General features: G+C 45.1%; 2 protein-coding genes across 6 annotated transcripts in view; one reads left to right on the top strand and one right to left on the bottom strand.

Annotated features, from left to right (window-relative positions):
* The window catches only part of PFKP (phosphofructokinase, platelet), a 63259-nt gene extending 56189 nt beyond the window's left edge, over nucleotides 1-7070 (top strand). For 2 of the 3 annotated variants that reach the window (XM_081143368.1, XM_081143367.1), the window contains 5 exons: nucleotides 104-165; nucleotides 541-652; nucleotides 1639-1738; nucleotides 5418-5520; nucleotides 5644-6043. In XM_081143368.1, the coding sequence (XP_080999494.1) occupies nucleotides 104-165; nucleotides 541-652; nucleotides 1639-1738; nucleotides 5418-5520; nucleotides 5644-5788 (522 nt within the window). In that variant the 3' untranslated portion in view covers nucleotides 5789-6043. Of the gene's footprint in view, nucleotides 1-103; nucleotides 166-540; nucleotides 653-1638; nucleotides 1739-5417; nucleotides 5521-5643; nucleotides 6044-6453 lie in introns of those variants that run through there. The other variant, XR_013999232.1, reaches the window with a different exon arrangement.
* PITRM1 (pitrilysin metallopeptidase 1) overlaps nucleotides 7061-15274 on the bottom strand; it is a 34931-nt gene continuing 26717 nt past the window's right edge. For 2 of the 3 annotated variants that reach the window (XM_081143341.1, XM_081143340.1), the window contains exons 17-27: nucleotides 14281-14401; nucleotides 14105-14181; nucleotides 13693-13858; nucleotides 13251-13351; nucleotides 11753-11873; nucleotides 10914-10985; nucleotides 10239-10351; nucleotides 9316-9441; nucleotides 8215-8360; nucleotides 7708-7810; nucleotides 7061-7606 (exon numbers count right to left, since the gene is read on the bottom strand). In XM_081143341.1, the coding sequence (XP_080999467.1) occupies nucleotides 7513-7606; nucleotides 7708-7810; nucleotides 8215-8360; nucleotides 9316-9441; nucleotides 10239-10351; nucleotides 10914-10985; nucleotides 11753-11873; nucleotides 13251-13351; nucleotides 13693-13858; nucleotides 14105-14181; nucleotides 14281-14401 (1240 nt within the window). In that variant the 3' untranslated portion in view covers nucleotides 7061-7512. The remainder of the gene's footprint in view (nucleotides 7607-7707; nucleotides 7811-8214; nucleotides 8361-9315; nucleotides 9442-10238; nucleotides 10352-10913; nucleotides 10986-11752; nucleotides 11874-13250; nucleotides 13352-13692; nucleotides 13859-14104; nucleotides 14182-14280; nucleotides 14402-15274) is intronic. The other variant, XM_081143342.1, reaches the window with a different exon arrangement.

Consider the following 15274-nt stretch of genomic DNA (forward strand, 5'->3'; position numbering starts at 1 on the left):
AACTCAGGGCACCTGCTACGTTGAGCACTTAGGATCGCATGGTGCCTGGAACACAGTAGGTGCTCAATGCTTCCTGTGTAACTGACAGAGCACTCTTTCCTAGTCCAACGTGGAGCACCTGACAGAGAAGATGAAGACCACCATTCAGAGGGGACTCGTGCTCAGGTAACAGGATCTCCAAGTTCTCATATAAGACCTGGCTTCTTAGAGCCCATTTCATGATCTGAAAACCAGGGAACCACCGCTTCGCAGCCGGGACCCTCACTGAGGACTGAGGGGATAAAGCAGCAGAGTAACTGTGCTTTGTGCAAAAAACTTTCATGCACTTAAATAACGGAGGGTGATTCTTAAAAATTCATTCTTGCTTTGTAACTTTGTTACGACATCTCCAAGACATTTAATGAAGCCACTGACATTTATAAAGGGAAGAAAACGTGTGGGGTCATGCTCGGGGATTAGGGCGGAGGCCGCCGTGAGCCTCCATCAGTGCCCACAGGGCAGACGCTTCCCCAGCCCTGAGCCCGGTGCTTTGTGTTCCAGAAACGAGAGCTGCAGTGAGAACTACACCACCGACTTCATCTACCAGCTCTATTCAGAAGAGGGCAAGGGGGTGTTTGACTGCAGGAAGAACGTGCTGGGCCACATGCAGCAGGTAGGGGCCGGCACCCCATCCCTCACATGTGGCCCCTGGGTCCCGCTAAACAGAAAGAGAAGCTGCTATTCATGTGACTTCTTTTTAGATGGATGTCTTACTTTAGCCATCATGGGAAAAATACTGTATATTCATAAATAAATTCCAAGATGATGAAAAACATCTGAGCGATGTTACAGTTCCATTTAGAAGTCACACCAGGTATCACTAGCTTTAGGGATTCTGTTGTGATATTTGGATCAATGGGTATTTTAAGGAAATGGTCAACTGTAATATATACCAGTTAATTGGAAAAACTTATTTAAATTAAGCCTCATTCAAAAATAAGCATTCAAATGGGAATATGGGACAAATGATGTATTTGAGATTTGCAGGGAATCAGAACAAGGTGGAAGGAACCTTGAGGTACGCTCTATAAGCAGGCCCCAGATGACAAAGCAGGAGGGGGTTGCAATCACAGGCCCAGCCTCCTGACCACGTGCCTGTCCTTGCTGGGTCACCATCAACCACTCCTGTGTCTTACAAACTCCTAACCTTGAGCCCGTAGTTCATTTCAGAGGGTCCCTGAATCTCTTGAACTTGTGATGAAATGCTAGGCAGGTGTGTATTTTGTGAAAGCAAGTCCACAGAGCTGATCAGACTGTTGAAGGAAACTAGGACCCCCTCCCCAAACCCAAATAAGGTTAAGGAATCCTGATGGGAGACTCTAAGATCATGAAGACCCGCAGGGGATGAAAGCACCTGGCCGCTTGCCTCGCAGGCTCAGCTTCCCCGCAGCAGCCACAGGGCTTGCTTTTGTCTGGCCCTAACTATACACGAGATAAAATTTGCAAATAAAACCCCAAAACTTAAAGCTCATATTTACAAATTTGATGTAAATTTTGTTAAATAATAGTAATTTTATTTCTACTTCGTTTAAAAAAAATAAACAGCAAGGAAGGTATTCCTGTGTAACTAACATTTCTTATAACTCTAACCACCAACAGGGTGGAGTGCCTTCCCCATTTGACAGAAACTTTGGAACCAAAATCTCTGCCCGAGCCATGCAGTGGATCACCACGAAACTGAAGGAGACTCAGGGAATAGGTACCGAGGGACATGTGGGGGCGGCCTGTGCTGGAGATGGGTCTGCATTTGGGAATGGGGCGCTGTTTCTCCTCTGCTTAAATCCAGCCTTGAGCTGCACCTGACAAAACGATTTTACTCTTACCCCAGACTCTGTGGTTGCTATTTACATCGTTCAAGTTTATCAGGTATAAATGTAATTACTACAAAATGCTTTATTCCTGCTTATTAGAGATGGGAGGCATCAAGTAATTTAGTTACATTCTTAATAAACAGAAAATTGCTCTTCACATACTGGGCTCCCCTGCAAGACCCTAAGATGTGATCTTTCCTTGTTTTCTTTCTTTGCCGCATGGAACACTTTGGACTGGCTTTTGATACTTAAGTAAATCCTTTGATTCATTCATGACTCTTCTTTTTAGAGAAGCCAAGGAAGCACCAGAAGTATCCTGGTGCCTGTTTCCTCCTACCTAAGTTTGCGCTTCTCCCATACTTCACTCCCCTCAGCAGAACCTCAGAATTCTGATAGCCATCCATCACTTCGCTTCCTTTAGAGTTTACCACCTGATTAAATCTTCCAGGATGTTACTTAGTCTGCTTTTGTTTTTGTGGTTGATGTGAATGGAAGTACAGTGTGCATTTCCCAGGACTGGTGTCACTGAGGTGGTGTTAGGTTTTGACAGCCACCAATCCTGACCCTCTAGCTGACCCAGCTTTGAGTGTCCTGGTGTCTGGCTGACAGGCAGTGCTTCAGTGCCCATGGCCATATGGACCCAGGGGCTGGACACTGGGTCACAGGGATGCGCAGGCCATGGCCTAGTTCTCCAGACCAGTCTCACCACCATGTGCTCACCTATAGGGCAACCCAGTCCCTTACCCCCCTGGGTGTTGAACTGCTGTGATGTGGGCCTCAGTCTCATTGTGGCTTTGAGAGGCAGGTTCTTCATGCTTATGTGACATTATTTCTTCTGTGGGCTCAAGTATTTTGGCTCCAAGGGTTGGTTATGTTTGTATTTTGCTTTGATTAAATCATTTTATAAGATTTAAAATTATTCTGATACTTTATAGGAATTTTTTTACATTTTGTTGTAGGAGATTAGTATTATATTCTGTCAATCCTGTTGCAGGTATGTGTCCCCCATCTGTGCATACCTTGTCACTTTCTGCAAGGCATCTTTTAATGAAGTGCTCTCAACTTTGATGTAGCCAATTTACTTTTTCCTTTAAGGTTGAGCTTTTTGTTACTAAAATGTTCTTTCACATTTAGTTCTTTAATTCACTTGAGTTGATTGAAGTTTAAGGTCTACTTTCATCTTCTTCCATGTGGGTGATCAATTATTTGAGTGCCATTTATTGAGAAAGCCATTGTTTTCCCCCCACTCTGCAGTGTAAGCTCCATCATAGAAAAGGAATCTATATACTTATGGGACTATTTCTCAGTTGTTTGGTTCATTTTTTGGCATGTAATCATCGATCTCTGCCAATACTACAATTTTACAAGCAATTACTGATGCCTGGTAGTGAAGATCCTACCTGGGCCTTCCAGTTGGGCGGGTCTCAGCCTTTCCTGCCATCATTGAAATAGTAGAATCAGATCATCCAGGTCCACCACAAAGTCTGTTGGATTTCTTGGGGGGATTACATTTCATCAATAAATCATTTGGAGGAAGAACTGATATTTTTAAAATGTCAAACTTCTAATTCATGAACACTGAATCTCTCTCCATATACTAAGACCTTTTTTTTCTTATTAAAGCACTTTTACTTAAAGATCTTGCATATTTTTTGGTATAAATTTATTCCTGATTCCTTGATCTTTAAAAAATATATTATTTTAAGTGGTAATAAATCTTTTTTCTTATTGTTGGCACACAGAAATACAATTTTTGCCAAGCTGATTTTCAATGAACAACTTTTTATGCACCTTGATTCTAATTATAGGTTCTTTTCTTTTGGGTTTTATATCCACATATATTATCACCTGTGTATGAGCTTTTGATTTTTTTCCTTGATAACTTTTTGTGGAGTATATTATTCCAGAGACATCCTGAATGGATACAGTGATGGAGAATGCCTGTCTTGTCTGGACCCTAATGATTAGGGAATGCCTTCAATGTTTTGTGACTACAGATTCTTAACATGTAACTTAAGTCCTTCTTTTCGCTATTATTTGCTGCTGCTCTGTTCCTTATTTTCAACCATGATAGGATTTTATACATTTTTTGCATCCAGTGAGGTGGTTAAGACTTCTTTAATTAATGGATTTCCTAGTGTTGAGCCCACCTTGCCTTCCTGGCGGACACCACCCTCCCAGCTGGGCATTCTCTCCTCACTGGTCCTGCTTTTTGCTCTGGCCATTTCGTGCTCCTCCTGTCCCTGTCAGGTGCTAGGTCAGCTTGTTCTAATTTACTAAGAAGTCAGGGAGTTCCCCCCAGAAATAATTAAGATGTTTTGATTTTTGGATGTTGATAAACTCCCAACCCTCCATCAAAGCTCCCCTCCTAGCCCCATGGTTTTCTTTGTAGGGGTAGGAGAGCTGACTTTGCTGAATTTCTTTACGGTTACTAGAACTACTCAAGGTTCTTTTTTGTTTGTTCATTTTTGTTGGTCTTTTTTGTGTTTGTTTCTTGCATCTCTTTTGTAAGTTATGTTTTCTATGAAATTTTTAAATTCATCTAAATTTTAAAAAAACTGACATGAAAATTTTCATATCCTTTTGGTTTAAATGCTGGCAGTACTTCTGATCCCTATTCATAGCAGGTTTAGGTTATTTGTGCCGGTATCTGTATGTCACTCCCCTCAGTTTTCTTCATCAGTTTTACCAGATCTGTGTGTTTATTTCCAGTTTATGACTTATATAAACACAGCGATATAAAGTTTCAACCTAATTTTAGTCTTCAAAGAACTGGCTTTTATTTTTTTCTACTAAGGTTTTTTACATTAACTTTTACTTTTATATTTCATCCTATCTTTTGGGTTTATTTTCTTCTTTTCACTGGTCATCTAAGGATGCTTACGTCACTAATTTCCAGCCGCTCACAGTATGTGCAGTCATGAGCACACTTTCTTACTAGTATATAACTGAACTCTTTCTACAGTTTAAGCCAATTTTTGTAGTCCAGTATTTAATGAGATACATATTTACCACCTTACTCCCCATGGGGAGTCTCACTGCCAAGCACAGGTAACAGCTCCTCTCAGGGTGAATGTGGAGTGAGGGTGTCCCATCATCTCTGCCTCTCTACCCCCTCATCTCGAAGGGGACTTTAGGGGTGTTCTCCATCCAACTCATCACAGCCCCAGGGGATCCTGGGAGTCTGGCTTTCCCCCAGAGTGTGAGGAGTCTGAATTCTTTTTTTAAAAAATATGTCTTTATTGATTTCAGAGAGAGGAAGGGAGAGGGAGAGAGAGAGTAACATCAATGATGAGTCACTGATCAGCTGGCTGCCTCCTGCACGCCCCCGACTAGGGATCAAGCCCGCAACCCGGGTATGTGCCCTGACCGGGAATTGAACCACGATCTCCTGGATCCTAGGTCGATGAGCCACGCCCACCTGGGCAGAAGTCCAAATTCTTAAATCTCCCAATAGTACTCTGCTCCCTCCCGTCAGCAAACCTCTCTCCCCTTTCACTGCCCATTTCACCTGACTTTCAACATGACCAAGTATCCATTCTCAGGTCATTTTTCTGTCCTTCATAGGAAAAAGATTTGTAACTGATGATTCCATCTGTGTGCTGGGAATAAACAAAAGAAACCTTCTTTTCCGACCTGTGGCTGAGCTGAAAGAGGAGACAGACTTTGAGTAAGTAAAATATCGCACACCTAAACCATACTGCAGGTAGAAGGAATGGAGGACAGGAGTCAAGGACAGAGGGACACCGCTGTTGTAGTCACTGTACTCACCTGTGCTGCCTCCTGTCTCCAGGCACAGAATTCCCAAAGAGCAGTGGTGGCTGAAGCTCCGGCCCCTCATGAAGATACTGGCCAAGTACAAGGCCAGCTTTGAGGTCCCTGACTCGAGCCAGATGGAACACGTTCACTTTGGCCACGGGGAACCTGCAGCCATCTAGATGACACTGCCCGCCAGCGATTCCCCAGACTTCCTGTTTACCGCCCGTTTTTTAACACGTATGTTATTTATCAGCACTTTATGTGAGTACTGTTGGTGTTAATCCCTAATCTCAGAGCACCCATCCTGTGCCCTTCACACCCCCACTTGATCCCAAGACTTCAGGGAGTTGTCTGCCATATCGCACACTCTGTCTCCTGCTTTACAATGTGCACTTCCAGTGGAATTAAACAGTTGGCTAAAACTCCAACCACAGTACTAAGCTTCTTTAATTTTTTTAAGTAGCCGTTTACACCTCAGGATCTGTGGCAGCTACCAAAGATTTGCGGCAGTTTTGTGGGCAGGTACTAGCAATGTATTTTTTATAGGAATCAGTGAACTAGGCCGCACGGAAGCACAGTCCTAAAGGGGAAAGGTAATGCTGTGACACAGACATGGGATATGTCAGGCATGCAGGGAAGGCCCCACACCAGGACATCAGGTAAGGTGAACCAACTCCAGCTACATGAGCTCCTTCTCAAGTGTAGAATTAGAAGCACCATGAACACGTGTGTCAGGAACAAGGCGAACTTACACACTTGACCTCAGTCCTCACTGTGCACTGAGGAAGGTAGGATGTGTTACTCAGTGTCTGGAGTGAAAAGTATTTCTGCCTCTTTCCTCCAGCCTCTGCTCTCAAGTCTGAGACGAGAGGAGCCAGCCAGTCCACCAGCCAAGGGTGGAGAAGTCGTGCATAGAGAAGGTGGATGGCGTGAAATACAGGACGACCACCACAATAGAGCCAGTGTCCCAATAAAGCGAGTTACAGATTTTGGGTTTCCCAGTGCATATAAAAGTTGTATTTACACTAAACTGTAGTCCACTAAGTGTTTGATAGCAGTATAAATGTACAAGACTTAACTAAAAAATACTTGATTGCTTCAAAGTGCTAAGGATCATCAGAGCCCGTTGGAAAATGGCACTGACAGACCTGCTCGACAGAGTGGCCACAAACCTCCAATCTTAGCACACGCAGCACCTGCGCAGCAGATGGTGCTCTGCCTGTGGGCTGTTCAGGAAATGAGGACCCAGTGAGAAGTTTACTGTCTGTAAGACGAAGACTAACAAAGAAGACAGAGCCCTTCAGTAATGATAAAATGGGAACAAGTTAACGCTTATTAACCTCAAACACACCAGTTCTCGAAAGGAGTCCCATCAGGCTGCCCTGCTGAAGTGCATCTGTCCAGAATTTTCCCCAGGTCCCTGGTGTAACACACTATTTTATAAATCAAGGCAGATGTTGGAATACCTTCATTGGCTTATTCATTCGCTCATTCATTTTTAGTAAAGGTCCTAAGAACTACTTAGCAAAATGTCATTTAAAATGACTAAAGCACAGGTTGGTCAGAGTTCCCTTTAATTTTAAATATTTAAATAAATGTTCTAGGATTAATAAGGTAATACAAGCATTTCTATCATTATTAGAAAGTCTTATGACAGCTGTGCATCTCTGGCATTTAATGCATGATTATTTCACTTTCTTCATGATCACCCATTTCCTTAAGACGGAAGACTTTGGGTCTGGCTTGACAGAATTTTGGCAAAGTTTTAAGACTGATATATGATCAAGATATTTGGGAAAAACAATCACTTTTCTAACCTTCCAAATTAAATTTGGCTCAGCTGACTTCTTAGGGGCCTGTGAGCCTATGTTAGCTGAGTACCGAGCACAGCTGGAGCTACTCGTCATCTGATGATCCAGGATGGGTCCTTGGCAATCTTTGTGTTCTCCGGTCCCAGCAGAGCCAGCCCGTGAGTGCTCCTCCCCACACCAAGGTACCTGAAAAGGCAGGTGCGGGAATCAGGACTATTTCCACGTCAGGCACCCTCTCAGGGTCCCAGGAAGTCTCTGAACACTTCAGGCCACATGGTCATACTCACTTGTTGCTCACATCAATGAGACCATCGCGATGGACGGCGAAGAGCTGCTCCCTGTGCACCTGCTTCAGGTCATCTGAGAGGCCATACAGGAAGTGGTCCAGCCCTGAAAGGAACGTAAGTGACTGGGGAAGAAGCTGGTGGCGGCAGCATGAGGCAGTTGCCCCAGGCGCTGACCCTGCTCCACAGAACTTGTTTCTCAGGTGCTGACCCTGACCCGGTCCCCTTTGAGGAAGATGATGGAGAGGAGTGAGGGCCAAGTCAGGATGGTCTCTGCCCCACTTGTCACATGGCCCAGGGCCCTCACAGGTCACTGAAGCTCCGAGATGGTGAAATGCGACCCCTTTCAAGTGGCAAACACCCAGATGCTCACTCTCAAGGTGGACCCTGGAGTCTCGCAAAGGAGGTGGCAGCGAGAGGTAGGGTGAGACGGGCACACAACTCAGGAGCTCAGCCCAGAGCTGTCTGGTCACAGCATCCACCACGGCGCTGGTTTTTCACTCCCAATACCTTTGTCCGAAGGCGCCACAGGAGCGTCCACAGCAGAGAACACGGAAAGCTTGGCCTCATCAATGTCCTGCTGTGAGAACTTCCCAGATTTGGCCCAGTCGACGGCTTTCGCAAAAGACTGGAGTGTTTCTGTTGAACGTGGATCCCTGGGAGACCCAAAGAGTTAGCTACTCACACGTGTACCAACGAAAAAATAAGCAACAATCATGTGCTGACTTCACAGCTTCAACACTTTATAGTTGTTAATGGCTCTACTTTAATGCCTAGTCCAAATCAACAATGCTCTGGAATTTAAATCTGGCGACACAGGCCATCTGACCCTCTCCCTCCCATTGGAGACGTGGTCTGTTCACCCAGCCTCACGACCAGGCCATTAAACGCCCCCTTGTGGCTTCCTTAGGAAGAAAAGTCCAACTGAATAAATGACTCGTGGAGAAACGCTAAGAAAGGTAAAATGAAAACCCTCACTCGGTACACACTGTGAGTACTTGAATAATCACCCATATCTGGGCCAATCTTGGGGAGCCTTCACTGTCTACGTGGAAAGAGCTGCAGAGGCCTGTGTTCACACTACAGACAGAGCACTGAGCGGGCTGGCAGACCTGGGGGCGTGCAGCTCAGGTGTTGTTTTTGTCCTTCTGCAGCTCCCAGCACCAACACCAGGCAGTGCTCAGAATCTGCCGCTGTGCGAAGCTAAGAGAAATGCCTCAGGGGCACAAACAATGTGTCCTTTCCCTAGAATATTCGAATATGTGTCTTCAGGCAGAAGGCCACAGAAAATGAAAAGGGCAAATGCAGCCTGTGCAGCAGGGAGCCCAGCCTCTGTCATCACATCAGCCAGAACGCCCAGGTCACCCTCTACTGAAATACGCTTGTCACCCAACGCCACGTTCATTTAAGGCACAGTGTTTCCTGTTCTCCTGCTGTCCCCGAATCCGAAAGGACAGTGCTAGATGTGGTTCAGTGCCAAAGAGGTGGGGAAAAGTGGGAACAGTTTTTCTCACGTTCACTCCAGTGTATGAGATGTGACAGTGATGACTGAACAGAGCCAGTGACATGACGTTGTGTCCACATGCAGGAGATGGTCGGAGAAAAGCTCACCTATATGAGTAAAAGGTGAATATTCCATTATGACTGAGCTTGGCGCCTCCACCGTAAGCACCACCTTTTTCTCGAATTTCTGTGTGCAAGAATTTAGCTGTCATCAACCGTGCCAGGATCTTCAGACTGAAATAAATGATCGAAACACGCAAGTTTAAAATATGGCTGGCAGGAAAGTGCTGTATATCACAGAAAGTAGTAATTTGAAAGAATGTTAAGTGTATAATTAAGTGAAAACAAAAATAAAGACACAGTAGCTTGGATGACGGGTGGGAGGGGACACACCTTCCCACACACTTCTAGCTCCCTCTTACCCTCTTACCACACAGGGAGCATGTTAAATCTGCAGCCACAACTTAACCTGCACATCAGCATGCGTGTGTGTCTGTGTGCATGTGGAAGGCTCTTGACCAGCTTTCCACAGGTGTCTTCCCTAGGGTTCCACTTGGTTGGAGCGCATGTGTTTTCTACATTCCCACTAACTTCCATTATGAATGCTCACAGGGACTGGGGTTTACCCTTCATGTGCTTTTCTTTAGAAATTTCTATTCTATGTTACCTAATGAATACACAGTCATTGTTGGAAATTATAAAATACAAAAAAGAGGCCAAAATATCAATCCTTCCACTCCCCACAGACACCTCTTGCACCATTTTTGTGATTTAACTCTACATTTTTCTAGTCGTTTTAACTAAACATCCCAACCCTGGTGGCATAGCACAGAGTATGTCTACTTCCTACAAATATGGAAATAAACCAACAAAAATGCTGAGCAACACACAGTGATTACATTTTCTACATGAACTTTTTCTGGAACATTTTCTGGCAGCCACCATGACATTTCCCTCCCTGACTCTCCTCTCTCCACGGCCACCCATCCCCTTCCTTGGAGTCATGGTTTTCACGCCCACCTCATTTGTACCTGGCATGGTCAGCATCTGTGTAGGGGGCAGTTCTGACACATTCACCGATGTAGTTCACAGGGAACGGAAGCAGGAAGTGCGTCTTCATCTGGCAAGGCTTGAAAGTGGGCTCCTGCAGAGGGAAGGTCAGGTCAGGCTGCGTCACAGTGAGGTGGCCCACAGGTGCTTCCCGTGTAGGTGCCACCTGGACGTCAGCATGTCCTACTTCCTGTGGGCATCACCAGCAATGGTCTCATTTTTGAGAGCAAGGCACTGATGACCGTGTCACACAGCTACAATGAAACAGTTCATTCTGCACCATCTCCATTGGTCACTGACTGTGCGAGCTTTCTTTTTCCCTCCATTTGTCTCCAGGAACATGGTCATCTGCTTTCTCAAGGACCAACCAAACCAAATGCCCAGATCACCCATGCTGAGTGAGTGGTAGGGACAACACTGCTCAGCTGGAGTTGAATTAATACCAATTCGGCAGCTAAGTTAAAACAGAGGCACAGTGATGAGACCACGTGGAGGAACAAAGGTCTTCATGGGCACTAGGACAAGAAACAGGACTCCCCTGGTCCTACATTCTGGCAGAGTGAAGCACCTGACTGGAATCTAGGATGGCCTCCAGCTTATCCTGGGGTCTAGCTGGGTTGTCTGGTTCTGAAGTGACAGGGGCTGTGTTAACTTACTGTGATTAGCTTCCTGATGACTTGGGAGCCACTGACGTGCGTATTTCCCCCAGATCCGTTAGGTACATGTTTCTGAAAATGTTTCCAAGAGAAATGAGAAAAATCCTAAACTCACTTGAAATAGCTAGAAGATACATTCAAAAAAATCCATTGAGCTAATAACAAGTGTTAGGGCACATTTGCTTAAGTGTTTTAAATAACAATGTTTTAACTACACACAGAATTTCCTTATGGATTTTCAGATGGTCTGGGAGCCGAGGCATTACATCCCTTCCATGTGGTTCGTGTGTCACACATGGGGCCCTAAGAGGGCAGGGAGAGGCAGGTCCATTTGGGGATAAGGGATGCATGGACACATGAAGGAGAAAGCAGAAGTCAGTCCTCTGCAAAATGTGCAAATTGTAAACCTGTGCGTAAGAAGTGAGGCTTCTCTACTGATCCAGGTGAGACTAAACCCACTTTGGAAGTTAATCCCATAGACTAAAATTTACTAGATATGATTATTCTACAAACCTATCATGCATTACTAGGTCAGGGAAAAGCCTCCTGGATAGCAGTGAGGCCAGCTTCCTCAGGTCACCAATTTTGGCTATTCTTATAAAAGCATATCCCAAACCCCAATGTCCTTCCTCATCAGGAGACCGGGCACAGCAGGGCTCCAGTGACAATAAAGAGCATAGGGTCAAAGGCCAAATAAGAGGATTTGAACTCACTTCTAACTGGGTCAGCACTGGGCTGCACCCAACCCTCCTGTACCTGGTCTCCTCATCAGCAATGGGGACATCGGCACCCACACACAGGACAGTCTGGGACCTGCCCCTCCCTGGAAGGGCTCTCACCTCCACCACGTGTGGGCGCACGGGCTTCCGCTCCTTCTTACTTCGCCCAACGCTTCTAAGGAAGTCTCCTACTGCTCGTTCCGTCTGAGACAGCTGCTGCGGGGTCGCGTTCACTGCACATCTGTTTAAAAAAATCACATAGGCACAGAAAACCCTTACTACATGGAGTATAAATAACAAAACTAAAAAGCTGATAATATATCGTTTTGTACAGAATAACGCTCAAACATTAAAAAGAAACAGTAGCCAAATGTGGAAATAACAGTAGATACTTCACCACAGTGCTTTCAAGTTCTCAGCCTGTCCTATCTTTCAGTGGGTTACAGCTAATAAACAGCCATCAAGACAGAAAGACAGCGTTTCTGACTCTAACTCCTGCTCTTATGAAGACGCAAGGAAAAGACGACTGCCAACACCTTCACACTCACACTTGTCACAGACTGAACACGGTAACTCCCGCCCAGAGGAGAAATCAACAGTGTGAACATGGAAACTGGTCATTAAAGTAGGAAACTATAAGTTGCTACCCATGCTCTCAAAAAAATACTTTTACATAACTCGCCCAAATTCTACAGAATCACAGATAACACTGTAATAGTTACTTGAACTCTACAGTAATTTGACAGTGTAGTTTTCTTCTTTTGGCCCTAAATCCTAAATTTATTTTAGTTAAATTAAGCACTATTATAGTAATATTAACTATATTCCAGGCTCGATTATCGACTGCATTGCATTTATTCTTTACTACTTTGGCATAAATCTGCAAAGTAGTGTTTTATGGAGGAGAAAAACAGAAGGTCCAAGTGGTTTAGCTGCCTAAGACACTATGGGTACAAAGTGTCGTGCTGGCCAGAAGCTGGCAGTCAGTTCTGCCTGGGTCAAGTCCCAGCACCAACCTTAGGGTTCCCCTCCTGTCACCCAGATGGTCTGGGGGAACCTCCTGGTAGTTCCAAGAAACTGATGAGGAAGGTATTGGGACTCTCCATGTAGAGCTACAAGCTAACCTAAATCCATGTCACTGATAATACAACACTGTCAATCATTTTCACATTCTGTTCACACTCACAAACCTGAGGGCTTATGGCCAGCTGTATATGGACAGCTGCACTGCTAGGTGTTTTCCTCAGACTATCGTGAAGTAATTAATCTTACAAGAACTTTGCATTTTTACTCTGGTCTTGAGCAAGCTAGCTGTACTGGGTCTCCCTGATGGCTCCTTTACAGAACATTGCTGTTTACTTTTAAGAACAATACAACCAAACATCTGCAGTAAATCCACCTCATAGTTCTAGGGTGAAATTTTCCCACATGAAATGATTTCTTAATTAGAACATCTGAAGTCTAGAATCAATTCTATAACTTACACCAAGCGTTCTTTCTGAATTGCAGGTAAGTTGATGTAAACACAACCTCACCCAAAAAGCATCTCCACACTTCACTTAATGAAGCTGGATCAATCGTTAAGATCTTTGCTCAGACACAAACCACGAACCCCTACCTCATATTGTCGCAGTTTAGTAAGTGCTTCTTGATGCGTGGGAGCTTTCTCAGGATGGGTCTGATGTCTGTCATTTCTGCAATTCTCTTCATCAACCTCACCTAAGACAAAGAAACCAACACATTGAGCCAGACGCTCCAAGTAGAGCAGGGAGCCCCTGGGGCAGAGCGGGAACCAGATACTCCTCTCTAGTTTGGAAACCAGACGCCCCTGACACAAGAACCATGACTCTGCCTGCGTGCGACATGCACCTGCCTGCCTTGGGGAGGGGTGGGAATGGGGGGAAGGGGAGTAGTCCACCATGAAAAGGGGAGTAGTCCACCATGAAATTTGGTCAGTTAGAGAGTTAGCTTTTCTGAGAAACAATTGAGTGCCAGAGAAGTTTAGCAACTCTGCAAGATCTGGCTAACCCAGAATAACCAATGTCCCCTCAGCTTGTCACCTGTTCCATCCCACTGAAGGTCTCCTGTAGGTCCCCTGCGGGCGTCAGGGTCCTGCTAGCTCTGATGGATGCATAGAGGTGCCCCGAGTCTGGGACTCCATTGGACAACTCTTGAGCGGTCATCTTAACCAACACTCTGAAGTGTTCTTCTTCTTCAAAGCAGGGGCTACGGTCAAAGAAAAGTACACCAAGTTCCTGGAGGCCCACAGACCCCTCAATAGCATAGAGAGTGTATCAAGTATTAAGTTTTCAGAAAATGGACACATCCTCAGAAATGTTACAAGTCCACAGGAAGGACAAGTAGAATTAGGCTCTGAAATCAACCCACTAGAGAGTAAAACCTCTCGTTAGCACACTTCAGACCAGATCTGTGATATAGCTCCAGGGTTAGTATCTCTGCAAATCAAGTTACCTGTTAAATATTTCACCCCACAGGTGCATCATGTCTGGCAGGTTTCTATCGAGGCAGAAAGATGAAAAAAACACACCCTAAATCAAGAAAGAAATTATGACATAATTTAAAAGAAAAAAAATGGGCACCAGAGAAACCAAGGTTTGAACACCCTGTGATGGAGACACAAATGCTACCTGCTCATAGGTGTCCAGGTGGGAGTCATCAGGGAGTACGTAGGGAGACACGGTCATCCCACCCGTCTTCAGTTCTATCTGCTGAGCCTGCTCCCTGTAGCTGAGGACGCCGCAGCCCAGCCTGTGAACAGCAGAGTTCCCGAATCACCAACACGATCTCCACCCATCATGCTGAATTGTGAGCTCGACTCAATCCAAGAACCACGGCCTACACATACCTCTTATACCTCAAATGTATACTGTGGGCTGTGTCGTCACAGGCCCTCTCCCCAGGAGAAACCAGGGTCTCCTGTTCAGGGTGTCACTCAGCATTGTACAGCCAACCAGACAGGTAGGCAGCTGCTGTCCAGCACTAAAAGTAAAATGCTGAACTGCTTCCCAGTGCTAGTCTTTCAAATGTTTAATATGTCTTGCCTATTCTGTTCTTCCAAGACATCAGACACAGACTATCTGCACAAATATTTGGTAGTGTTAGGAGTGAAATCTAAAAACTAAGCCTTGCCTAGCTGACGTGGCTCAGCAATTAAGCATTGACCTATGATCCAGGAGATCACAGTTCAATTCCCAGTCAGGGCGCATGCCCAGGTTTTCGGCTCGATCCCCAGGAGGGGGTGTGCAGGAGGCAGCCGATCAATGACTCTCTCTCACCACTGATATTTCTCTCTCTTCCCGTCTCCCTTCCTCTCTCTAAAATCAAAAATATATATATACATATTGAAAAGCAAAAAATCCACAAAAAACACCTAAGCCTTTTTGCATTTTAAGAAAAGCTGAAGTCATCTCAATGTTGATGTTGCTTTTGGTAGAAACACTCTAACTGCTGCTTCTAATGAGGCAAGTAATTTAAGCCAAGCGACACTCAGGTTTTTCTAAAACCACCACAGCTATAAAAGGATAAGCAGTGGGAGATGTATTTTCTAAAAGGGCAGAGAACACTGCAAGGTCAAAGGCATTTCCCATGTGATCTGACACTCAGCAGGGTGGGCGGTTCAGT

The sequence above is a fragment of the Miniopterus schreibersii genome, assembly GCF_964146895.1.
Source record: "Miniopterus schreibersii genome assembly, chromosome: 1".
Classification (NCBI taxonomy): domain Eukaryota; kingdom Metazoa; phylum Chordata; class Mammalia; order Chiroptera; family Miniopteridae; genus Miniopterus; species Miniopterus schreibersii.